At 35.9% G+C, this 27754-nt stretch overlaps 1 protein-coding gene across 2 annotated transcripts in view; it reads right to left on the bottom strand.

Moving 5' to 3' along the window:
* Positions 1 to 2684: 2684 nt before the first annotated feature.
* Positions 2685 to 27754, bottom strand: part of LOC121877967 (glucose-induced degradation protein 4 homolog) — a 45113-nt gene continuing 20043 nt past the window's right edge. For both annotated transcript variants that reach the window (XR_006091067.1, XM_042383929.1), the window contains one exon: positions 2685 to 6942. Coding sequence is in view for 1 of the 2 variants with exons in the window: in XM_042383929.1 (XP_042239863.1) it covers positions 6879 to 6942 (64 nt within the window). In the remaining variant the exon portion in view is untranslated. The remainder of the gene's footprint in view (positions 6943 to 27754) is intronic.

Genomic DNA, 27754 nt, shown 5'->3' with positions numbered 1-27754 from the left:
TCCTGACTTACGTACGTGGCATAGATGGTCTTCCAAAGTGTAAATGATGTGGATGTATAATAATGATTACGTGGGAGTGTATTGGAAATGAAGTGGATGTGTAGTGGATATGATGTAGATGTGTAGTGGATGTGATATGGAGATGAAGTGGATATGATGTGGCTGTGAAGTGGATGTACAGTGGATCTGATGTGATGTGTAATGGATCTGTTGTTATGGAGTTAAGGTCAAGTAAGTCATATCATCATTGGGCTTATTGCAATTGCATATCATCATTACTGTAAGTTTAGCTTCATTTATTGATTACCTTACATTTTTTAATAAATAAATCATTTTTTCTATATGTTTAATTATTTGTTTCTCTTATTTACATTACAATACATTATAACTTTAAAGTTAGTTCTATTATTATCTTATCTTTTTCATAATTCATTATTTCTATACGTTTAAATAATTATTTCTCTTATTTACATTATAATTCATAATCAGTAATAAGTTTACTCTACACAATACAATGTCGTCCATCCACAATATCTTGAGAATAACAACAATTGATACAGCAGCAGTATTCACGTGACCAGCAGACAACACGACCACTTGTGTTGACATTTATTGACGGCATGGAAACTATACGTTTTCTTCAGCGTATGAATCGTCTTCATTTGATATTTACTAAACCTTTAAAATTTATTTAATGAAACATACAGTATTAAAAATATTTAATGCATCACTAAGAAATGAAACATTAAAGATTTATTTAATTTTTTTACATTTAAGGCGATGAGGATATGCTGCAAGTACCCTAGGTGCCGACCAGTGAGGAATAGTGTAATGGCCCCCGTCTCATCAACAGAAGTATTATATAAATGGGTTATTTACACCTGATTTATATTCAGATTCACCCCCAGTAATTTTCCACTACCTATGAGGACATGAACTGAACACGTGAACGGTAGCTTTCCCAAGAGGGAGAAGCCCATATGTTAGCATCTATGTAAGCGCGCACCAAGGCGACGCCTTTAGTCAGTCACTCACACCAACTAATATCGAACGGACGTCGATTCACGTTTATATACATAAAAGCCGTCCCTTTCTCATCACACTCATAAATAGTGGAACTTACGGTTGATTTACACTCAGGAATTATATATACATAATACTTTTCTAATAAAACAAGAAACTTCAATTGGGTTTCGTTACTAAAGCCCAATATAATATATGCGAACCAACCTGGTTAACTGGGAATTAACTAACCGGTTCAATAGACTAATTAACAAATTTTCTCACTTCAACACTGATTCCATCATTTCAATACACATTTTTGCAAATTATGTTTACTGTACACAATGTATTATCATCCATCCACAATGTCTTGAAAGTAATGAGTCAGAAGACCTGAAATGGCCACTGTGTTCCATGTTACCAGCTGGTGAATATTCTTAACAATTTTCTATAAATATTGGCCAGTTAGATTGTATCTATATGTTGTTCTTTATATTGAAATCTGTCAAGATACTTGATGTGGAATTTCCCTTCCATCTCAGACTATTGTCCTTTGATTCTTGGATCTAAGCCAGACTTGGAGTCACTCTCCCCTCTTAAACTTAATTGCCCTCATCTCTAACCTAGGTTAGACTCTGGTCTACTTGGGCTGTCTTTTCCCCCCAATTAGTCCGAGTTGGCGAGGGTTTACTGTAATAATAATAATAATAATAATAATAATAATAATAATAAAACTCTACAAGTAGAGAGAATTTCATTAAAGTTATCCTTTTCCTTCTATTGAAAATATTATACAAATATAATGCACAGAATAATTTCTATACCAGTGATGCAATAGTAATAAAACTGGATATTCAATAAGAGGTCCACAAGCATGCACGCACACACACACAGTCTTCAGCCTTCATGGGGTGAGGATGTCTGTAGTCGGCGCTGCCCGCTGAGGCGGCATGGTCTTTAGGTCATGGAGACAGCTGCCAGTCTGGTCTGTTGGGTCTTCCCCTTCACCATCTCCTCCTCCCCATCTGGATTTATCAACATCCTCCCACCAACAGTACAGTGCAAAGATTGACGATCAACCCACAAGTGATATAAAAAAAAGTGACAATTTCAACTAGAAAGAAAGAAACAACTGTTAGAGTGACTATCAAGTACTTAGCGGTCAATGTTGACCTGACGTGGTCCTGACACACCCAGGGTCCGCCATACACTCGCCACCACCAACACTGGATGAGAAGCCACGAAAGACTCCAAACTACATCAGGAGAGAAATGAGGTCTCCCTACTCCACCCAGGTGAGGAACTATGAATTCCTAACTACATCACACGAGGAACAAGAACCATCTCCAACACCCTGTGTGAGCTGAAGAACCTGTCCAGACCACGTGGTGGATGTGCTAAACATCTGCAGCTGTAGTGAGGGAGCAGCTAGCACCTTGGTATGACGGCCATCCAAACAGTGGGAAGGACTTTGTTGGCGCCAATATCAGGTCACAAGACCAGCTCCCACAGTACCAGATCTAGTTAATCTATATGTTGACCCTATGTTTCATAGATTTTTGTATTGAAAGCTTTTGTTAATCAAGTAACACATTCCCTGATTTCACCATATGTAACTTATCACCTCTGTTCATTGTATATTTTCAGCCTTCTGGCTGCCATGTTATCTTAATAAACAGTTAATTATTATTATTATTATTATTATTACACACACACAAATTAATTCACATATGCAGGCATACCCTTGATAACACCAAAGAGAACCACCGGTTATCATTTATAGTAATAAATTTACTGTACAATACTTTGGTTGGCTGTTTATGTAGCAGATACTACATATATATCAACTACAGTACTTAATACCACAAACATTACATGGCAAAGAATCACTAATAACTAAGCAACTGATCCCTAACTTATTTTGTTAATAAAAATAATACCAACATGCGCTTATACAACAAACTCTGGTGACATAAGGTTATACACAATTATTAATTTTGACAAAGTAGAGCAAACTAGATTAGCCTTCATTAAAACATGATTCAGTATAAACACAACCTATAACTCTCAATCCCTTGGTATCTCACTTCCAGAACTCTGGGAGCAATATGTTGAGTGCAAGTTCCAGATCTTTTGTTAATTTCTTCTTTTTTTTTTTACATTCCGGACAAACAAAAAATAATCATCTAACTTATATACTGCACTCTGAAGCAAATAAAAATGAAATAAGTTCTAGTGATCATTCTTAGAGAGTAAAAACAAAGAAGAGAGAATTTTCACCATGCTATCTGCTTAATAAAATAATAAAATATTTATATTTGGACACAGAATACAGAAAAAGATCATCAATTTAAAAACCTTTCACAAAATACTTAACTCACTGTAATGAGAGAAATGGTTATTCCATTTAGAATAAATATCCATACGTAAGTGTACTGATAAAACATGTCATTTAAAAGCATTGTATTATACGTACTGTACTCTAATAAAAGACAACAGTCAAATCTGAAGATAACAGCTGCACTTTATAACAATTCACATCTCTTGCAGAGTAGAACTTGTGTGGGTTCATGACTCAATATTATCCTAATGCTTTTCCCTAATAATATCCCAACTCTAGGTCCCTGACACAACACTGAGAATAACCAAGGGTTCCTACTGAAGCTCTTGATGATAGCTTTGTTTATCACGATTAAATTTGGGAGCTAATATAAAGTTTATTGCCTCTGAACACCAACTCCAACAAATTTCAATTGAATTTTATTCATAAAGTGGAAAAGACTAGTCATTAAATAAAATTACAAACACTAAAATATCATAAGATCATACTCACTTGTCACTAAATTGAGATATTTAAAAATGGTTTTCCTTGATGCAACAAGAACCACTGTTATGGTCAATTGAAAAAAAAAAACTAATTTTATCTAATATTTCCTGTATCAATGATTCTTCTTAACAGTTCACCTCATAACCATATGACAAGGAATTGGTCTTTCTCTAACCCATCTTATAAGTGAAGTAATGAAAAATATATATATATATATTTATTTATATATTTATAATGGCATAAACAGTACTAAAGAAATGCTGTTCTTTTATGAAGAAAAACATTTTTTTTTTACATTCATTTCAGAAACAAGTCCCTAAACACTTAACAGTAAGTTAATGAGAAAGCGAAATCGCATAACTAAATCTATTAGTTACATTAAAATGGGCCGATCACATTTCAAAGATTGCCCGGGGAAGCAATCCATTATTTTCGTGAAGTACTGTACTGTATACAAAAATAATGTAACATCAACAAAGTCAAATGAACAAGAGGGAACTTTCAAGTAACTTGAAACAAATGTATGAGCTGCTTTTCTTCAATGCATGATACAGCACGGCTGACTGATACATACAATAGTCCAGTGGCTGAGCATGGTCCTGTGTGACTTTATATGTCACCTAAATTATTCTTTATTTTCAGTTAGTGTACCACTTTAGGTAAAATTAAAGTCAGGGCAACACTTAAATAGTTTATCAAACTTGCTAAAATAGCAGATATTCCATAAACTTACAATGTCCAAGAAGATTTATTTACAATGGATAAGCAGGCCTATACAGATATTAGACACAAAGACATGGCTTGGTGTATGTCTACGTTAGATCTGTCTGATGCAGACAAAGTCTTTATCAGATATAGTGAATCAGAAAAGTACACTATCATGGAGTGCTTTCAATGATCAAGTTACTGATGAGTCAGTTCCTGAGAATTTTGTAGGACTTCTTCCCATACTGCCACATCCCTTTACATATTATAAAACTGTCTACACTGCTTCGAAAAATTTTCAAAATGGACTTGATCAGTTAACTCAGGATAAATTGCCAGCATTCTGTGATGAGGGAGTGTACCACATTGCCAGAGAGATAATGCTATGGCATCCAGATGAGTTTAAAGACATCATTCTCAGTTTAGGATCTTTTCACATGATTAAGATAGTACGTACAGTACTAGGATGTATAAGGCTATATACTTATAAGACAGTGGTGCCGATTTTTTGAAGAGTGTGGAACAAACAGTTATGAAGAACCTATCCAGCATCTACAGAATCTGAAGCTTAACATTTCAGAAAGAACAAAAGCTAAAGAAAGTCTGGTAGCTTTTGATCAATGTTCCAGCCAGCTCTTTGTTGATTTTGAGGAATTCAGAACAAAGCACATATTGGAATCTGAGACAATCTCTTGCTGGGAAACCTTCATTCAATAGTATTTGTTGCTATAAATCTAATGAGAGCTGACAGCAAAATTGGGATCTCCATCTGTAGAGTGTACAGTCTGCCTTGTCTTTGTTTGACACATTTGACAGGACCAATTACTTAAGATAGGCTTCTCTGTACCTTGAAGACATGCACAGGCTACCAGAAACTGCTCCACAAGTATTTAAGCAATTCAGGTGTGGTAAATTTGTTGTTAAGCGTAGTTCTACATTGTTCTCAGCAGTACCAGGTGCCAACTATTAATTGAGCTTCAAAAAACGGTGTAGGTACAGGGTGATTTCTTTATTTGAGAACCCAAAATAATTTCTATACTGTACCCTAAAAACTACATCAGTTAGGAACCTAATATGTTGCGTAAATGTAGCCTAATGCTATAGAAAGATGTAACATGATCCTGAGAGTTCTCAGGTATGACATGATTTATCACGTGACCTGCCAGCAGGGCTTAACGGTTTTTACTCAGTCACGCCATGGCACTCACTGTATTTGTATTTACTGTGTTATGTTTATGGGCTGTGTTTGGGGATAGTATTTGTGTTGTCCGTCAATGGCGTTTAACGGTTTTCACTCTGTCATGTCATGTCATGGCACTCACAACACAACAAACACAGTGAGTGCCATGGCACAACTGAGTGAAAACCATTAAACCCCACTGATGGATCAAGTAACAAATCATGTCATACCTGATAACTCTCAGGATTATGTCACGTCTTTCTGTTACATTAGGCTACAGCTACGCAACATATTAGGTTCAGAAACTGATATAGTTTTTAGTGTACAGGAATTATTTCAGGTTCTCAAATAAATAATCACCCTGCATCATTGGAGACAAGAGGAAAGGAATACGTGGCACATTGAGATATTATTTACCTCAAAATAATTGCAGTTAGTTATATGTTCAGAGAACAAACAATACATTGCAACGGTATTCTGGACACCGTAACTTCACACATTTTCAAAGCAGGAAATGGGTGAGGTTTTTGGAGTTTTGCTTATGTATGAGTACACAGAACCTGCTCGAAAAATAGTCATATAAATCATAAGAATTTTGATAAACAATATGACACTGTAACTACAGTATTTTGTATTAACCGCCATAATCCCATAAATGTTATTTACGGGAGAAAATGAAACCTTTGTTGGACATATTATTCTGCCTTTCCATATATTCTTAAATTTCACCATATGAAACATTTTAATTTGTACTGTACTCAGCTATAATACTGCATATGATATAAAAGAAGGCAATTATAAAAAAAAAATTTACATTAAGGAACGAAATATGTTCTTCCACTGAAGAAATAAACATTTTCTCTAGTCGCATCATATGGAAGTCTTAAAAGTCTATATCTCAGTAACTTAACAGTTTGAGGAATGTCACCCTAACTTTTCTCTTACCTTAAATGGTACACTAACTAAAAATAAAGAATAATTTAAGGGACATATAAAGTCACACAGGTCCATGCTCAGCCACTGGATTACTAGAGTTATTAAGCTCTATCTAATAAAAGAGTCACAAACATTCCAATAAAACATATTTTTTTTAAAGAGGAACAAATAAAATATAAATCACATATGCACTAAGCCTTGAGAGTAGCAACGCCCATTTGAGCCCCTTTATCTGAATTCATAAATCTGGACGCTGTGTTCCGGTACATGCGTCAGATTCAGGGACTGATACCTGTAATAGGAAACACACAAATAAACAAGTATTCAAAATTAGAAGATTATTAATAAATTCCTTATGTATTAACTATTGTTATATATAGAGTAATTGTTTGTTATATAACTACTCCAACTTTACTTGGCCTAAAGTAAAACTAAATAAAAGCAAACGTATCTATACAACCTCAACTTCACAGAACAATTATTAATACAAACAAAGAGTAATGTATGAGCAAACTATGTGTGTGTGTGTGTAATAATAATAAACGGTATATTAATAGAGTTGCAGCCAGTGGCTTTATGTGTGTGGTGGGGGTGGGGGGGGTGCAAAATCCACACCCTTAATATAGGAAATCTTAATGGATTAAGGTATTAACTCTTTTGGCCTAATATCAAACAAAACTGAGATGACTGACAGCTAAGGTGATCCCTATCCTTACGTGAAAATTACAAGGTAAAAAATTTCCTTGAATTCTGTTATCACTACAGTACTTACTTTTATTTCTGATGTTAAAGGATTTATACAAAGCATAAAACATATTCAATATCCTGTAGTCTCTAATCATAAATGGAGGCACAAACCAATGACAAGCCTTCTTGTGATGATAGTTGTACTTACTGACCAATGAAACTACTGTACCTTTTACATCATTTCTAAACTAACAATATTCCTCTTCTCTGTCTTACAATATTAAATATACCACAAAGGCTTCTGACAACCAGAAATTTGTTTGTAGAATACAAGCCAGCAAATTAGTGGACAACTTTAATTGGAGGTATGAACAAAAGAGGTAAACACTAAATGTCTTCCACTGATGATGACAGAGGAATACAAATGGAAATAGAGAGGTAATAATGATAACAATAATCTTACATCTAAAGCTGTAGTTGAACTACTTGTCCTTGTGAGCAGTGGACTATTTTTTTTCATGGCCACTTCCAGAGGTTTAATTTCAAATTTACACCAAATCACCAGTAATCAATGTTCCTTTTTTATTTGTGTGTGTGTGTGTGTACCGAGTTCATTCCTTGACAGTCCTAGTGTATAATAATTTAGCATGAAAAAAAAAAACAATTTTTATAACGGTACAGTACAGTATTTATCTGTAAGTACAGTACTGTACTGTACTGTAAAGTATTGGATTTATGAAGTGGCATAATGATAAAATATTTATTTTACTTGTTTCTCATTAACTCTCTCATGTATGATGACGCAATTTGCCTCATATTCATGATAAAACCAATTTCACGGTGATGCAAATCTAATCATCAAACTTTAATAAATTCGCCAAAAATTAAGTTTTTAACAGAATTACATAAATTTTTGAAGCGTCATAGTAGCAAGTAAATTCTATCAAATAAACTAATTGGCAACTCTCGAGGCCCATAGGAAGGGAAGACCAGAATGATAAATGAGCAGTATTATCTCAGCAGTCAGACTGTGAGTGAGCCACGTCCATTTAAATTTCCATAACGCTGTGCAGGCTGCCTCAACTCCTGGATTACAGCGCGCAAGAAGGTTAAGAATTGGTGCAAAGCGCTTCTGCGGTTGAGAGATTTCCAGTTAACAAAACAATTCTCTCAAACATGGAAAAAATCCCATATCCCTGGAATTTTCACAGGTACAGTACGGGAAAAGTTTCCGAGAGTCAAAACTGCTTGTACTGTATTGTGTGGATAGAGACTAAAACACATCCCTGGCATGTTTCCAGGTGTTGGGGAAAGTTTTTCAAGAGTCTAGAAAGTCTAAACTAAGCATCTCATCTTGACTCTAAACTTTACATCTCATCTTGCATGGACACTCCCATGACATTACGACTGCAAGCATAAGTAAAAATATTCATGACTAACGAAAAAAATTAAAATTTTGTTCACGGCATCTGTTCTAATTGTGTTAGTGATGAATTTGGTACCACAATGATCTTGAATAAATACTACTCTACAAGACTTTTCTAATAAAAGATCCTTAAACAAAATATTTTGGCACAATATAATGATGGAACTCCATTCCTTTATATATAAAAAATTTAGAAATATTGAATTGATACCGGAGTCAATAAATCTGATCTAATTTGGTTAGAAACACCAATTTTTTACCCTAATAATCACAAAAAAAATCTAAAAATTTGGTTAAATTTATATATACAAAATAAAAAAAATCTATGATATGGGCAAATGAGGCATGATTGGAGCTGTGTGTCACAGCCAAGACAGAGGAGTTTTCCACTCTGCACCGGAGAAAGCTTTCCCATTGACTAAATTACACATTTTGCATGGAGCTGTATTTATTTATGCAAACAACTCTGTACTTGTACAATATATAGTAAATAAACAAAATAATGAACAGTGAACTATTACTGTACTGTATATACTGTACTCACCAGTAGATGCTGTAGTCTTCAGCCTACAGTAGGCATACACTGTCCACTATGCTGAATGTAATATGTAACTGTAATCACTTTTTATGTCGTAATACAGCTGAACACTTGCATTGAGGAAGGGGATTAGTGGTCTCAAGTTACTGAACCTTCTGATGCAATGTCAGGTCACCCATTGTCAAGGTGGGGGATTAGTGGGTCTCATGCCATATGGCATAAAAAAAATTGTGACCAAATCCCAGGTTGCTGGTCTGACTTTCGGCCTCATTTACACACAATTGCAGGGTCTCAATTGTTTCTCTAACTTTGACAACACAACATTCATAATGTATATCGTTTCTCACTATTGATTTTTTTGGTTTTTGTATTTATTTATGGTTACAGTAATCCCTCGGTTAACGAGCGCCTCGGTTAACGAATTACCTTCCATAAGATTCTTCACTTCGGTTAACGAATTACCTTTCATAAGATTCTTCACTTCGGTTAACGAGCAATCCCTCGATTAACAAATTCCTAACGAACGCCCCTCAACATGTTTTCGCTTGCTCACTAGCTGCCGTATTAGTCCGCCAATATAGTAATCGGTTCTAGGGCTTAAATTCCTTACCATTTTAGTAAATATCAAGAAGGTTGTACTATTCAATCATTTTAAAAGTTTGTTATTAAATTTTGTAGTCATTTTAACAATTATTGAACATAATTGAAGTACAGGAAACTAGTTTTATGCGCGCCAAACAGCCACTCAACACACCAAGCTTGGCGTCAGTTTGTTTACAGGTTCAGAGGAAGGGACATCTTGTTTGAGACTCTTCAACATAAATGCTATTTTTTCTGTGTTTCCAGTCAAATTATTGGTCATTTTGAAATATATTTTACTTATTGATAATATATAGTGCAGTGCAGTGTTGATTTAAAGAAAATAATCTTGAATTACACCAAGTGAACTAAAATTTTATGGGTGAAATGGCAGCATGGGGGTGACTTCTCTTCCACCCCAATGCCGTCACTTCTCACTTCTTGTCCACCCCCATTTTTATTCCCATCATCATTATCATCATCATCAACAACCAGGAGCCTTCTACATGCACACCTCAAAGTAAGGGTACTTTACTGCATTTATTTTTCGTTTGTATGTAATTTTCGGTGAGCTGGAACCAATTACCCAAAAACCCATTGAAACAATGGTTTCGGTTAAAAAATTTTTCGGTTAACGAGCAACCTTCTGGAACGAATTGTGCTCGTTAACCGAGGGACCACTGTATTATTAATAATATTATTTTATTTGTATTTTTATTATTTTATTAATTTTTATTAATCATTATAATAAAAATAGCTTTTATTATTATTTTTATTATATTTTCGCAACCCCCAGGCCTGATGTGGGTCAGTGACCTGTGCCCGTTTGGGCTAATTCCCGTATAAAAAAAAAAGAAGTTCTCTAGTGTTTCCTTTTCCTGTACATATGGTACTTTCACACTTACTGAATGTACAGTGCAGTATACATAACTGTACAGGTAATCACTTTTATGTCTTAACACTGCTTTAAGCTTACAGTATTCTTGGTTGATTTTGTTCTGGTGCAGTAATGTAGGACTGCAAAACATAAATTTACGCAAAAACAGCAGCGAGCGAGGGATCAACCTTGTAGAATGGCAGAGAACTATGAACTAAGTGCATGATGATGCTAGGCTTAGAGGGGATAAGCTGGTAGATGCATCAGCCTATCACAGGCATCCCATAAAGTCTCTTGACAGTATAAGCCAATTGCAGTGCAAGAGCCAACAGCCTAAGTTACCCAAATGGTTTCCCACCCACGTGAGAGCAGCAGGATGCAATTTCTCAGAACTCCCGGAACATTTGTTCGCAGACTTGGAATAGAGAGAATTTTTCTGGAAAAACTCTGAGTCGATTTCAAGTCCTGCTATTGGAGAGTTTTGGGGAATGAGGTTTCCGGATAATAGGGAGATTACTGTACAGTGCCCTGTACTTGTAAATCTATGTATACGTTGACCCTCTCTTATCTGGCAACCTTGGGACCAAGGTTGTTCAGGCCCTAGATGCACTAATGTCTGACTTAAATCTTCCTATGATAACTCACTTAGTTCAAAATCTTAAGTGAGGCCTAAGAGAAAACTTAAATTCGCATGCTGAAACCGAACTTACAACTGTCGTAGCCAAGACAGTTGTTGTTAAGACTGTATTCTGCTGCATGAGATGACATCCATTTACCAATCAGAGTGCACGTTACAAATATTATACGGTCCCTTCATCCAATTGCAAAGCGGATGCTATGATGCAATAAAACTACATTTGAAAAGCACAGGGGAGACCACATTCACCACAACGCTACAGACACAGTATCAGTTACGAATCGATAAAATCACAGCTGAGGTTTATTTATCCCAATATTTTCTATTAATTTATTTATTTACTTTATCTGCTTTATTGTGTAATTCTATTTATTATTTCTTTTTATAATTTTAATCAATCATATTCTGTTCTTTCTTTTTATTATTTCTCTGAACCTTTTCTTCATACTTAGAGAGAGGTATAGGAAGAAGAGTGTGGGGGGGGGGAGGTGTGAAGAGGGTGGGAGGAGCAACTGTTACCCTCGCGACTTTTTGTAAACAAAAGAAGTTGGCGGAGGTACGAAGCACCAATCATATAAATTTATTTTGAGGAAAAATAATGAAATGGATATATTTTTTGTAGATTACATGATTATAGGATCAAAATTCATAAAAGACTGCATGCTACATTAAAATCAGTATTGCCCTAGTGAACACAGGGCCGGTTTGCTCTCTTACGACACGAGTAGACGTAAGTTAAATTTCTAAGATCCCAGACGCTCACACAATTTCCTGTTATTCTTGCTACCATGCCCCACGAAAGAAATTTTTTCATACAAAAGCACCGAAAAATCTATTAAATAAATTAAGTGTACAGTACATACAAATGAAATACAATGGAAACACATACCTGTATGCATAATCTCCATCTTACAGCTGTTCATCAAGTGACCACCACTCATTACCAGTTAATCAGCACGTCCATGTATTGTACACACATTTTCACAACACTAAAACAATAAGCAAGTACAGGTGCTCCTCTACTTACGAACGAGTTACGTTCCTGAGGCTTGTTTGTAAGTCCAATTGTTTGTAAGTCACACTTTACTCTTGTAGATACCAAACATATTGTAAAAGATGAAAAGATTATGGATATTTAGTACAGCTATACCCTTTAATACAGCCTTAAAACCTGGCTCACTCTTCTCCTATTAGGTAATGTTTGTTCTATCTGGAATTTTCTTCAAAATATTCCAGTCTCATCCACATTAAATGCCTATTCTGGCAGGTAACCCCTCTCCAGAACTTTCCAAAAGCTGAAATTTTATTTTGGGGGAGAATTCCGCGAAAAATCTCTGTTCCAGACATGAGAATTGGTTTCCAAGAGATATTTTGGGGGAGAATTCCGCGAAAAATCTCTGTTCCGGACATGAGAATTGGTTTCCAAGAGATTGTGTCATGTTTCCGACACAGGGATATGTAGATGGGTAGGCTCAGATGCTTGTGAGCTACGATTGGTCACTACTGTCATGTGACTTCATGGGATGCCTATGATTGGCTGATGTATCTTGCAGCCTATCTCTTCAAACTCTAGCATCATGACACTCGTAGTTCATTGTCCGTTGCCATTGTACAAGCTTGTTCGTTCACTCACTGCTGTTTTTGCTTACGTAAAAAGTGATTACAGTTATGTATACTGTACTGCATACATTCAGTAAATGTGAAAGTACCATACGTACAGTCCCCCAAAAAGTAGTGTTAGGCATGAGGTTGATGTGATTCGAGGTTTTACGAGCCTTGTAACTCGACCTGTTTCTGAACGGTTGGTAGTTCTACCTCTGCACCTTTGAGCATTAATGAGTACCGTATATCACGGCCTATAAGGCGGCGGGGTGCATAAGACGCCCCCCCCAAATTTCCATTTAAAAAGTAGCTTTTGAGCTCTATTTGCTGTATAAGACCAGTACCCCAAATGTGACACTTACCCACTGACTCAGTAGTCCTTTACCAACCATCCTTGATTTTTTAAAATAAGGCCAATTCACTTCAAGTAATGTCATCAAATTATACCCGCTGGTGTAGTGTAAACACTAGTGACGTCACTGAAGCGTGTTGGGAGTGTTCCCTCGTCTCGGTGGTGTGACTATTTATACAACATGTGATTCAACAGCAACCACCGTATTCTAATTGTGGTGTTTCATTAGGATTTGAGTGAAAAAGGTTACCAGTATGTACTTACTACATACATTTATTACACAATATATATATATATATATATATATATATATATATATATATATATATATATATATATATATATATATATATATATATATATATATATATATATATATATATATATATATATATATATATATATATATATATATATATATATATATATATATATATATATATATACTGAATATACTATGTACAAAAAATGAATGTTCAATGAATTATTTATGGTGCATTAGGGTACTGGTCACTTCTGATGGGCTATAAATAGCCTTCTTTATCTCCCCTACATCTCACCCTGAGCCAGACGGAAGGGTCTTGGTAAATAACATGTTTGCTTATTTTCCATTTACTTTAAATAGATTTACCGAATTATTTGTTTTATTTATTTATTTATAATATACTGTAATATATTAAACACACTGTAATTATTTTCTTTAATTTATAAACTGTTTTGCGACAAAGGAATGTTCTCCAGTAGTGTTTCATTAGGATTTGAGTGAAAAAATATTACGTACTTACACAATTGTTCCTCTTACTTTGACAACACAACATACATACAGTATATTATTTCTCAGTTTTGATCTTTTTTTTTAATTTTTGTATTTATTTATAGTTAGTTACTTAAAATAAGGCCAATTCACTTCAAGTAATGGCATCAAATATTACCAGCTGGTGTAGTGTAAACACTAGTGACGTCACTTGAGCGTCTGTAATTAACCGTCGATAGTTTCAAGAATTAATGCACTCATTTACTGAATATTCTTTGGAAAAAAATAAAATTTAAATCAATTATTTATAGGAGATAAATATTATTATGAGTAAATATACCGATACCGGTATGCATTACTGACCACCTCCACGGCTCCTCACTGGCAAATGGGGGGGGGGCGTGGGGAGGGGTGTGTGATGATAGCTGTGTTTATTATAGGGGTATAAATCTCTTTTACGGTATGTTAGACAGGTTTATAATACATTTTTATTATTTTAATATACCGGTAATCTTAATTTGAATCCAGCTTGCCAAACGTAAGTTTCAGTATAAAATAATTAGTGGTAAGACCTTGTGAGTGGCTTACGATGTTTTCATCACCACTCTTGACACACTAAACCACAATATTTAAGAGGTAAGAATTTTAAACTTGGTGGTTTAGACGACCCCCTAACTTTGGGCAGATTTTTTTAATGTTCAAATTTCGTCTTATAGTGATATACCGTTTTTGAATGATATATACATTAATACAGTACAGCTCAATGGATTTCTTGTTAAATTGAAGCATCAAGTATATTATACAGCTAACAAACAGGGAGGCACTACCGCCTTGGAAGATATTGGAAGCATAATATATTGTCTAATGGTAGACCCAGCTACCATATGGCATCACAAAAATTGTGACCAAGTCCCAGGTTGCTGATCTGACTTTCTGCCTCATTTACATACAATTTCAGGGTTTCAATTGTTTCTCTTACTATTGACAACACAACATACATATACTGTTCAGGTATTCTTTCTCACTTTTGATCTTTTTTTCATTTTTGTGTTTCTTTATGGTTCTTTATTATTATTACAGAGTTATTATTATTATTATCATCATTATTTTATTACAGTATTTTATTTTCAATTTTGTATTTTCTATTATAAATTTTATTTACTATGAATTGTTATTTTTATTACATTTTCGCCCCACCAGGCCCTGATATGGGTCAGTGACCTACGCCTGGGTGGGCTAATCCCCGTATAAAAACAAAAACAAAACAATCCTACTCCCATTTCTAACTTCTGCTAATATGGCGAGCAAGCATACCAACTTATGATGATGCACTGGGGATCATAGCAATGCATTTTGCCTAGCATTTTAAATTGTAGTGACAGAAAATCTGGCGATACTTTTTTTTTGGGGGGTGTGGGGGGGAGACTGCACAGTGATCTATTAGCCCCTGTCTTATTGTAGACAAATAGTATTATATAAATGTAGGTTAATTACATTAGTCTTTTATAACTCCATCACCCACAGTAACTTACCATGAGCAGTGATCGTGTAGTTCATTCATTGAACACGTGATCGGTCAGCCATAAGAACCCGGCTATTTGCCCCCAGTGATCACTCAGTCTTCACTCCAAACTCACGAGAAACAGACGTTGATTCCCAAGCTTCACAGATAAGCTTGCCGTCTATGTTTCTAACATCCATAGCTCATTGAGATTGTTACGGTGATAATCCTTTTTGAAAGTGTACATAGAAACATTTTATAATAAAAGAAGAAAAGGAACATATTGGGTTTCGCTACAGAAAATCCAATAAACTTTTATCTATATTTTAGTTAGCTTACCTTATCAGCCTCTAAGGTCATTGGCTAGAGAATAAGGAGTAAGTGCCTAGAATATAAGGTAACATACTTCACAAGTGGCTGTTTCAAGTGGTGACAACCCAGGAAGTTTGTTACATACTGTATACGACAGCTTGACAAATACAGTACCGGTAGTTGTTATACAACGGTAACAGTCACCTAGCAGTTACACAGTTGGTAAAGGTAGAGATTAATCGTATTTTCCCATTACTGTGTTATACAGTTACTTAGAGGTTTTGTTACAGTACAGTACAGGCATACCCCAATAACCGACGCATATAGGGACCAGGAAGAGACGTTGATTAGTTAATCAACAGTAATTGAAGCAATTAATCCCTAAGAATATAAAAAAAAATTCAGGGGTTAGGGACCGGCCACTCTCCAAAAACTCCCATCTACCGTTGATATATCTTTGTCGTGTACACTGTCAAGCAAGAAAATAAATAGGACATATAAAGCAAGCATAATAAGCCTTAAATTAGCAATGTAAAGCATAAATTGAGACTGTTATTTACCTGTGTTGAGAATGGTAGAGATGGTCTAGGGTGGCAAATTCAAGTTCTCTACCAATCCTTGCTGGTCCATCACCACTCTTATCATGCCTTATCACATCACATCAAGCTGCCTCTAAGAGAGGGCAGCAAGAGGAACTATATCTGGGGCATTTAGGTATACAGCTCCTCCTCGACTTATGACCTACTCGACTTACAACCACCCGCACTTACGACCTGCCTCAGTCGTACCAAAATTTGGTCAAATTACGTATTTTCGAGTCCCAAAGTCAGTACACAGACAAAATTTTCGTTTGTAATTCACTTTAAAATGGCTGGCAAGCTTAAAAGTGGGTGTTTTGTGGTGCTGAGAAGAAAAAGAGACACCCATTTTAGATTTTCTATGTATTATTTAAGCATTTCCGACTTAAGACTATTTCGACTTACGACCTGGATTTGGGTCCCTAACCCCGTCGTAAGTTGGGGAGGAGCTGTAATTGCACAACACATGAAGTCGGAAATAATGAAAAAACACCAAATCAAAGAGGCAAGAATGAGTCAGAGGCAGCGCACAGAGCCCTCTCATGGTAAGAATTTGCACCATGCCACCACCTGCCAAATTCAAAACAACTCTGCTGTTCCTTTCCCAATGGTCGGATCTCCGGGGTATCAATGAAACTTGCAGGGTACTTCCCCTACTATATATATAATCATCAGTTATGTGAATCGGCGGTTATTAGGGGGTGTTGGTTTTCGGGGTACACCTGTACTGTACATAGTAGAGTGGGCAGTGCATGCCTACTGTAGACTATACTATTTTCATGCTAACCTGGCCCATAAGCCATGCCCCTCGTCTATAGCTACAAATAGCTGATTGGTTCATAGAAAATGTTCGTGTAGCTGTCCATTTATTCAAACTAAATTTGCTCACAATTGGTAAGCAGACCTGTTATTCTTTAAATAAAATAATGTTAAATACTGGACTATCAAAATGCATATGATTTCAATGCATAAGCAATTCAGAGAGGATGTTAGAAAACTTGAAGTATTTATCATAAACCGTCTAAGTCAAAGATGAAATTCGCCTTTGAATGAAATCTTTTCATTATTTCTTTGCTTTGTAACAAACATAAAGCAAACAGAAACAAATGATACCAAGCAGAATTTTATAAAAAGAAAGGCCGCTGACCTGACTAGCTCTTCTTCGAGTAAATTCTTCTGGGCCCAGATTTACTAACACTACTAACATACAAAGTTAGTAAGTTCCAGGAGACCTGAAGTCCACACGAACTCTCGCAAGTGCGATTCACTAAAGGTTTATAACTGAGCTGTGGTGATTGTACGAACTCTATATATAGTTCTTAAAATGCCAACAGGTGGCGGTGGTGTGTCTCCTCTTGGTCAATCACTGCGACTGATACATAACTCGGTAGGAGACGTAAGCCAATCACGTCATAACAAAAATTAGATCCCGCAGGGTGCACTTCTTGAACCCATGAATACTTATGATAACCTCGACATGCATCCTTATCTGACAACGAAAACTACATCAACACAGTAAACACCGAAATCATGAAGAATATGGTAAGTTATTCGCAGTTTTAGGATTTTTAGAAGTTAGGTAAGGTTTTTAAAGGTTTCTTTGGTGTTCTTTATAATATTTTACCCCATTTTTTCTCTCTTCTTCAAGCCCTGCCCACTTTGAGCAACCAATATTGTTGGTAATACACTGCTAAAACATGGATCATATATCCCTTATGTTGTATCGTATCTCTAGATATATGGTACATTTTACACACTGCTAGATGGGTTAAAATATTTGTTTCTTAACAAAATTTCTCAGTTAATCTCAAGGTCACCAAACCTAACCCACTGTATTATACCATAAACGCCTTAGATCAGAGCAGGAACCTAGGTTGTTAGATAAAGTTTCCTAGTCCTGATTAGATATAACATAAAGGTTACTCTCATATCTGTGGTTAGAACCTTGGTAAGCCTTACCTAACCTTGGCTTTCAATCTTCCTAGTTTACAATGACTGTCATGACAGTTCTTCATCCACTTTGTAATTTTAATCATGTATTTATAGGTAACAGCAATCTGTGATAATGCATATACTTAGATAAGCAATTGTTTACTACTGGTATTCTTTACCAAGTAATACAGTGGTCCCTCAATTAACGAACGCCTCGGTTAACAAAATTTCAATTAACAAATTACCTTCCATAAGAATCTTCATTTCGGTTAACGAAAAAAATTCGGTTAACGAAAAAAATTCGGTTAACGAAAAAAATTCGATTAACGAAATTCTTACGAAAATGTTTCGACATGCTTTGGCTTGCTCACCAGCTGGAAGATTAGTCCGTCAATACAGAAATAGGTTCTAGGGCTTACTGTACTGCCAGTACAGTACAGCTCACATTTGAATACTATGGCACACAAATTAACTACCGTATTTTATGGCACATAAGACACACCCCATTTTAGGATGGAGTATTGAGGAAAAAACTTTTGTGTGCATTTTCTTCCTGTAGCCGTAGTTTTCTTAAAATAATATACAGGTAGTCCCCGACTTATGACTGCTTGGACTTACGTCCATCGGTACTTACGACCTGCTCTGACCTTACGACAGTCGGGACATACGACCGCGGCAGTCGTGACCAAAAATATTTTCAAATGACACGTGCATTTTCTATACCAAAATGTTTCTGTCCCGGGCGAGAGCGTGGCGTGGGTTGCCGCGTGGGTACACTCACTCAGTGGAGCGCTTAGTTGGTGTTTGGCTATCGTATCCTATACAGTACTGATCGCGCTGTGAACTTTCGTTATTATCGTATTTAATTGACTTCATAATGACTGGAAAGCGTAAAAGTGAGAGTGCTGGTGGTGCTCCAAAGAAAAGGAGACAGGCAATTACTTTTGAGATGAAAATGAAGATAATAACACAGCATGAGAATGGAAAAACTGTAGCAACAATCTCACGTGACCTACTGTAGGTTTCTCACACTCGACTATATCCACCATTCTGAAGGACAAGGAACGTATTCGTGATGTAGTGAAAGGAACAACACCTATAAACGGAACTATAATTTCAAAGAAAAGACAAGGTCCTATTCACGATATGGAAAAATTATTGGTGATACGGATGGAAGACCAGATACAGAAGCGTGTACCCTGAAGCCTTCTAATCATACAGGCTAAAGCAAGAAACCTGTTCCAAAGCCTGAAGGAGCAGGCAGGAGATGAATGTGATCAAACCTTTACAGGAAGTCATGGGTGGTTTGATAGACTTAAAAAACGCTACAGTCTACACTATGTTAAGGTGAGTGGAGAGGCAGCTAGTGCTGATGTTGGTGCTGCCGAAGCTTTTAAGGAGGAGTTAGATGAAGTGATTGTGGAAGGGAATTATTTGCCTGAGCAAATATTCAATGTGGATGAGACTGGATTATTGTGGAAGCGCATGCCTGAGTGGATATACATCCACAAAAAGGCAAAAACAATGCCAGGATTCAAGGCATTCAAGGACAGAATTACACTTCTGTTCGGGAGGGAGTGTTGCTGGTTTCAAGCTAAAGCCCTTCATGATCTATCATTCAGAGAACCCCAGGGCTTTTAAACATGTCAGCAAGCACACACTGCCAGTGTTTTATAGCAGTAATAAGAAAGCCTGGATGACCTTAGCACTGTTTGAGGATTGGTTCATTCCACGAGCCAAGGAGTATTGTCTGCAACAACGGATTCCATTCAAGATTTTGCTGATTTTGGATAATGCTCCGGGACACCCACCACACCTGGACGACATGCACCCTGATGCTAAGGTAGTCTACATTCCACCTAACACTACCTCTATCATCCAACCCATGGATCAAGGTGCTACTGCTGCCTTTAAAGAGTATTATTTACGCACGACCTTCGCTCAGGCTGTTGCTGCTACTGAAGGTGAGAAAACGCTCAGAGTTTTGGAAGGAGTACAACGTTTTGTCATGTATAAAGAACATTAGTGCAGCATGGGATCAGGTTACAAAACATTGCATGAATGGAATATGGAAGAAAATCCTGAAAAGATATGTGAACAGTTTCAAAGGATTTAATGAAAATTAAATTAATCGGATATTAGTAACAAGATAGTGGAGTTAGGTAAACAGCTGGAGTTAGAAATTGATAATGAGGATGTTGGACAGTTGGTTGAAAGGGTAGCAGAAGAGCTCAGTAACGAGGATCTTATTGAACTAGATGCACAGAAAATTGCAGAGGAAGAAGAGAGACAAAAAGTAGAAGAAGAACCTGCACCCCCAAAAAGTTTTTAGTGAAACAAATGGCAAAGGCATTTGCTACAATTAATAAAGGAATGCAAATGTTTGATGGCATGGATTAAAATTATGAGCGTTATGCCAAAGTTGACAGAATGATCCAAGATGCACTTGCTTGCTACAGAGAAATTTATAATGAAAAGAAAAAACACACTGCGCAGTCTAAATTGGACATCTATTTTAAGAAGTCACCCAGTGCTGACTCCTCACGCCCCACCAGAGCTGCCCCTTCACTCCCTCAAGATGATCCAATACCTTCAACCAGCAAGTTTCCACAGTACATAAAACTGTCTGAAGAAAGCGACATTGATGACCCACCCAGCCCTGTCTCCTCCTCTGCTTCTTCCAGTTAATGTAGTCTCCATGTATAATTAGAAAATTATGGGGGCCCTGTGTGCATTCAGCTGACTACATTAAAGGAAAGTGCTCAGTCACACTGTATCCATTCCTCATTATTTATTACTTTTACTGTACTGTATTTCATTGTAGATCTTTTTTTTTTTTATCTATGTCGGACATACGACCAGTCGGACTTACGACCTGGATTTGGGTCCCTAACCCCGTCGTAAGTCGGGGAGCACCTGTATTCAGTACTAGTAAATGTGAGGAATAAATAAAAATAATACCAATAAATAAGGTAGAGCAAAAAAATACTGTACAGTATTGACAAAATATTTGCAAATACAGTAGTCCCTGGTTCACCATAGCAACACAGAAGTCACCTCTGCTGATTCCCTAGCAACCCCCACCCATTGAGCTAGCCAGCTAACTTGTATATAAAGAATTGTATATTGTCTTTATATGTTTCTCCTTAGAACAATTATTTCTTTTACTTTTTCACAATATGTATGTAGGATGGTGCGTACATGTAACCGAGTAAAAATAAAGAAAGTTACGTATATCTGCCCAAAAGTACAAGATGAAAAACAACCATAACACCAGTAACGAGTCTAACCTGGCTCCAATGCTGCCAGCGATGTTAACAGATACAAATGTAAAAAAAAAAGTCATATGTAAATCTTCATTTGTATCAGGTATTTGTCAATTTAAAAATAAATGTTGCAGGTATGGCATAAATAGATTGTAATGCTTGTAAGAGTTCAGAAATGGTTACAGCTTAGCTACCGCTAAATAGTTGGGTGTCTGCCGTACGGACGTTAATCGTCTCAGGTTATCATCATCAGTACTGTAGTTATAAATCGAGCTTTTAAATTTACAATAATTCCTTTTAATTATTTTAAAAATAATAATAATGTTCAAGCAAGCAATAACATATTTTTAATTCTGGAGTTGGGTTAGGTAGAATTTAGTCTACTGGAGACAGCAACTGTGGGATTCATTAGCTTATGGGAGACCTCAACTTCACATATAGGAAGCAGGATGATTTTTTAGCCCTTTTTCGAACAATAAAGTGCGTCTTATATGCCGTAAAATGCTGGATACCTCCTCCATCATTGGCAGAGATTTTCGTTCATTTGCACCAAATTTCTTGATACTTGATCACAGAGGACAAAAATGTTAAACCTCTACATTGCTTCTTCATACTTCATGGCATATATTATTAATGTACTTAAATCTTATCACAGTACAGCATTTAAGATAGGAAGATGCCAAGTTGGTGGATAAAGTATTAATAATCTGCTCGTGGGTGTGAGAAATGTTTTTGTTGGTCAAATACCAGAGTGGTGACATCTGAGTGAAATTTCCGCCAAGTCCAATGGCTGTTCTCCTGAGCGTTTTACCCCCGTTCTGGACCTGCATGTGTTTATATCGAGTTTTATCAGTTATATAAATGTTTTGTGTATTTCATTACCTATTGTACTATATGATTGGTATCATTTGTATCTGTTTGCTTTATGTTTGTTACAAAACAAAGAAATACAGGTAATGAAAAGATTTCATTCAAAAGCGAATTTCATCTTTGACTTCGACCTTTTATGATAAATATTTAAAATTCTCTAACATCCTCTCTGAAGTGCTAATGCCTTGAAATAATTTTCATTTTCATAGTGCAGGTATTTAACATTATTTTAGAGAATAAACAGGTCTGCTTACCAATTGTGAACACATTTAGTTTGAATAACTAAACAGCTGCACGATCATTTTCTATGACCTAATCAGCTATTTTTATATAAGAGGGGCGTGGCTTATGAACCAGGTTAGCGTGGAAATACTATAGTGTGTAAAGGGTGCATGTACAGTATGCACAGTATACAGTGTGTGTGTGTGTACAATCCCTCCTTCATGGAGGGAGAGAAGAGTAAGTTAGCAATAGCTACCTGCTACAGGACAAAGGCAGACCATCTTGTATCATCATATCACCATTTGTCCTGACTGCATCACAACCTCAAGACAACAGCATCTGCTGGTGAGTACAGTATAGTGTATACAGTAATGTCTGCATAACTAAACAGTGTCTGTCCATGCAAGATACGTAGTTCAGACCCTCGGAAAAATTTCCCCAGTACCCGGAAAATTCTGGGATATGTGATTTTTTCCTAGCATGAAAAAATTGTCTCCATACCTTGAAATCTCTCAACCCTGGAACTGCTCTACACTAATTATTCCAGCTAATGTAGAAATCTCTGTACAGTACCTCTTAACTGCAAGAATGCATAAAATAATTATGTTAGTTGTGGAAATAAATGATTTATTAAGTGTGTGTGGCTGATCGATAACTGTTGTTCTTTCCCCAATTTTAATACTGTCTAATTTTATCTTTAAAAATAATGCCTTTTCACTGTTTCTTGATAAAAGGTGTGATTGGTGAAACAATCCTTTTCTTAACTAATTATGCATAAATTAAGCTAATTTGAATAATTTTTTTTCTTATCAATGGTACTTTATTGTATGAAAACTATTTATATTCTTTAGAGAACCTTCAATATTTCACTAAACACAAACTTAATACAGTACAAAAAGATAATTTTATGGATCCAGATAAAAAAGTTTAATTTTCAGTTTTTTAAGACAGTATTCCCTTAAAGCTAGTGAGGGTTAGGTAAAAATGGACCCCGAGAGAAAGCAAAATTCGCAAATTTTTCATGTCAGTTCCCGAAGTGTGCAAAATACAGTACATATAGTATAAATAGCGATTTGCACATGTATAACAATATTATGTACACATATTCCTTAAACTACTAGGGTTTAAACAACGCGGCACTCACCCCTCCACGGATTGCACTATGGGTTGAATGGGGTGCAAAGGAGGTTGTGTACTGTGTCTGACAACTTCACTACTGGCTGCGAGGGTTTCGACGGTCTTTACCGCCCCCCTCCCTGTCTTAGGGAGTGAGGGAGGGAGAGGGTAATGCATGGTGCCATTGTTACATATAATGAAATTATAAGTTGTGGTAAAATCATTTCAATACTCTAATGTGACTTAGAAATAAAGAACATATAATATAATATATGCAGAAAAGATTCCCTCAACAATTGATCCAGGCAGTCACACACTAAGACCCTCACTGGATGTGTGTGTGTGTGTGTCAGCAACACACCTCAACATCACGTACACTCACCCTCTAACACTTATTATTACGTATATATTCTCATATGATCAGTCTCTTATGGTGTATGATTTATCACCGATAACATAAAATAATATACAGTGGTCCCTCGGTTAAAGAACACAATTCGTTCCATAGAGTCGTTCATTAACCGAATCTATTATTTCAATGGGATATTGGGTAATTGGTTCCAACTCACAGAAAAGTATACATGCCGGTAATAGAATTAACAAAATATTAAATATAAACTAAATACAGTACTGTACTGTACGGTATACTGTACTGTACAATAGAATACTGTATTTTAACTTACTTTGAGGTGTGTATGTCGTATTCCCGGCAGCTTTGTTTACATAACAAACAGCTGATTGTAGAGGCAGTCGATGATGACATGCCATATTCTTTACAGAGTGCTTTGGTGCCAATGTCTTCTTCGTGTTTCATAATAATTTCTGCACTGTATATTATCAATATGTTAAACAAATTTCAGAATGACCAACAATTTTAATGTAAAAATGAAAAAATATTCAAGAGACCAACAAAATCGATGTTCACTCCACTGTAAACAAAGTTAAACTGAGAAGCGTTGTTGGGTGATTCAATCAGCTGATGGGCGCACAAAAACTGTTCCCTGTACTGTCTATATTATCAATACAGTGGTCTCTCGGTTAAAGAACACAATTCGTTCCAGAAGGTCATTCGTTAACCGAAAATTTCATTATATGAAACCATTGCTTCAATGGGATTTTGGGTAATTGGTTCCAGCTCACCGAAAATTACATACAAACTAAAAATAAATGCAGTAAAGTGCACTTACTTTGAGGTGTGCATGTAGAAGGCTCCTGGTTGATGATGACGATGATTGGAATTAGAAGTGGGGGTGGAGGAGAAGGGAGAAGAGAAGGAAGCGGAAGAGAAATCACCCCATGCTTCATGCTGCCATTTCACCCATAAAATTTTAAGTTTACTAGGTGTAATTCAAGATTATTTTCTTTAAATCAACACTGCACTGCTCTCTATATTGTCAATATGTAAAATAAATTTCAGAATGACCAATAATTGTACTGTAAAAATGTAAAAATAGTTTATGTTCAAGAGTGTCTCAAGCAAGATGTTATCTCCACTGAGCAGACACAAACTGACGCCTGCTGGGTGAGTCAAGTGACTGTCTGGCGCGCTAAAAACTAGTTTCCTGTACTTCAATTATGTTCAATAATTGTTAAAATGACAAAAAATTATAATATAAAACTTTTAAAATTATTGAATAGTACAACCTTCTTGATATTTACTCAAATGGGAACGAATTTAAGCCCTAGAACCGATTACTGTATTGGCGGACTAATATTCCAGCTGGTGAGCAAGCGAAAACATGTTGAGAAGAATTCTTAAGGAATTCGTTAACCAAATTTTTTTCGTTAACCGAATTGAAGATTCTTATGGAAGGTAATTCGTTAATCGATATTTCGTTAACCGAGGCGTTGGTTAACCGAGGGATCACTGTATGTTAACTAAATTTTAGAATGACCAATACAGTGGTCCCTCGGCTAACGAACGGTTCGATTGACGAAATTTTGGTTAACGAATTACCTCCCATAAGGATCTTCAATTCGGTTAACGAACAAAACTTCAATTTACGAAATCCTTACAAAAAACATGTTTTGTTGTGAGTATCAGCTGATCAGTTGATGGGCTAGTCTGCCAATTCAGTAATCTGTTCTATGTTTACATTCGTTTCCAGAGGCGTAAATATCAAGATAGTTGTGCTCTTTAATATTTTTGCATTTTTTATATTAAAATTATTAGTCATTTTAAAATTTAGTTAGCATATTGATAATATATGCAGTACAGGGAACTATTTTTTTGTGCGCCCATCAGCCGCTTGACTCACCCACTAGGCGTCAGTTTGGCTTTGTTGACAGTGGAGTGAACATCGATTGTTGGCGTCTTGAATAATTTTGCATTTTTACATTAAAATTATTGGTATTTCTGAAATTTAGTTAACATATTGATAATATTTAGCGCAGTGCAGTGTTGACTTAAATAAAATAATCTTGAATTACACCTAGTGAACTTAAAATTTTATTGGTGAAAATACTGCATCAAGCATGGGTCCCCTGAAAGGTGATTTCTCCTCCATCCCCACTTCCTTCTCTTCTCCCTTCTCCTCCACCCCCACTTCTAATTCCCATCATCATCAACCAGGAGCCTTCTACATACACACCTCAAAGTAAGTGTACTTTACTGCATTTTTTTTTTTACTTTGTATGTACTTTTCTGTGAGCTGGAACCAATTACCCAATATCCCATTGAAACAATGGACTCGGTTAGCGAACGACTCTGTGGAACGAATTGTGTTCGTTAACCGAGGGACCACTGTAATTTTAATATAAAAAATGCAGAAATATTCAAGAGACCAACTTTCTTAATATTTACTCCACTGGAAACGAATGTAAACATAGAACCAATTACTGTATTGGTGGACTAGCTGATCAGCGGAAGCGCACAACAAAATGTATTTGTCGTAAAGATTTCATTAATCGAAGTTTTGTTCGTTAATCGAACTGAAAATCCTTATGGGAGCTAATTCGTTAACTGAAATTTCGTTAATCGAGGGACCAGTGTATACTACTATAGAAAAAATACAATAAATAAAAAGTAACTTGCATAAAAATTAAATGACAAGCCAAATAATAAAGTAAAATAAGTATATTTTACTGTACTGTATATGAAGGGTACTGGTACAGTATTAATAAGCTAAAATTATTACTGTATCTCTTAATAAACGTTTTTGAAATTAAACAATTGATTTATTAACACCAAACTTCTATATAAATTATGTGTGTGTATGTGACGTCACATCGAGTTACCGGGGCTCAAAGCCACAGCTGACAAGGACTATGACAGCTGCCTCCACACATCCCCCCACACACTCATGTTCTTAATTTTTTCTTATTTTATAGTTTTATATTACTGTATATGGTATTATCTGTATTTCTAAGCCACATTAGATTATTTCAATGATTTTTCGACAACTTTTATAGCATTAATGCTCTAGAAATGTGGAAGTAGAGAGAAATTTGGCACCAGCTGTGGCTTTGAGGGATGGTAAAGCACGTTGCCATTGTTACATGTAATAAAACTATAAAAGTTGTGGTAAAATTTTTTTCAATACTCTAATGTGACTTAAAAAATAAAGAAAATACACGATAAAACTATAAAATAAGAAATATGAAGAGCATGGGCGTGTATTCTGTATGGGAGGTAATCGTCATTGTGAAAGCAGTGAGAAGTTTGTCAATGAGAATCTGGCGCCGGTTGGTTAGGCTTATTTCAGTTTAAATAACACCACACAACCACCTGTGCTGTATGAATATCTGAACTCACCATTCATCCTGGATTGTCTTACTATGATGACAATGATGATTAGTACAGATCCCATATAATGAATATGATGGGCATAAGACAATATTATAAATATGAGATAA

This window comes from Homarus americanus, unplaced genomic scaffold, assembly GCF_018991925.1.
Source record: "Homarus americanus isolate GMGI-L3 unplaced genomic scaffold, GMGI_Hamer_2.0 scaffold13464, whole genome shotgun sequence".
NCBI lineage: Eukaryota > Metazoa > Arthropoda > Malacostraca > Decapoda > Nephropidae > Homarus > Homarus americanus.
The sequence above is the reverse complement of the archived record's forward strand: the minus strand, read 5'-3'. Positions and strand labels throughout refer to the sequence as shown.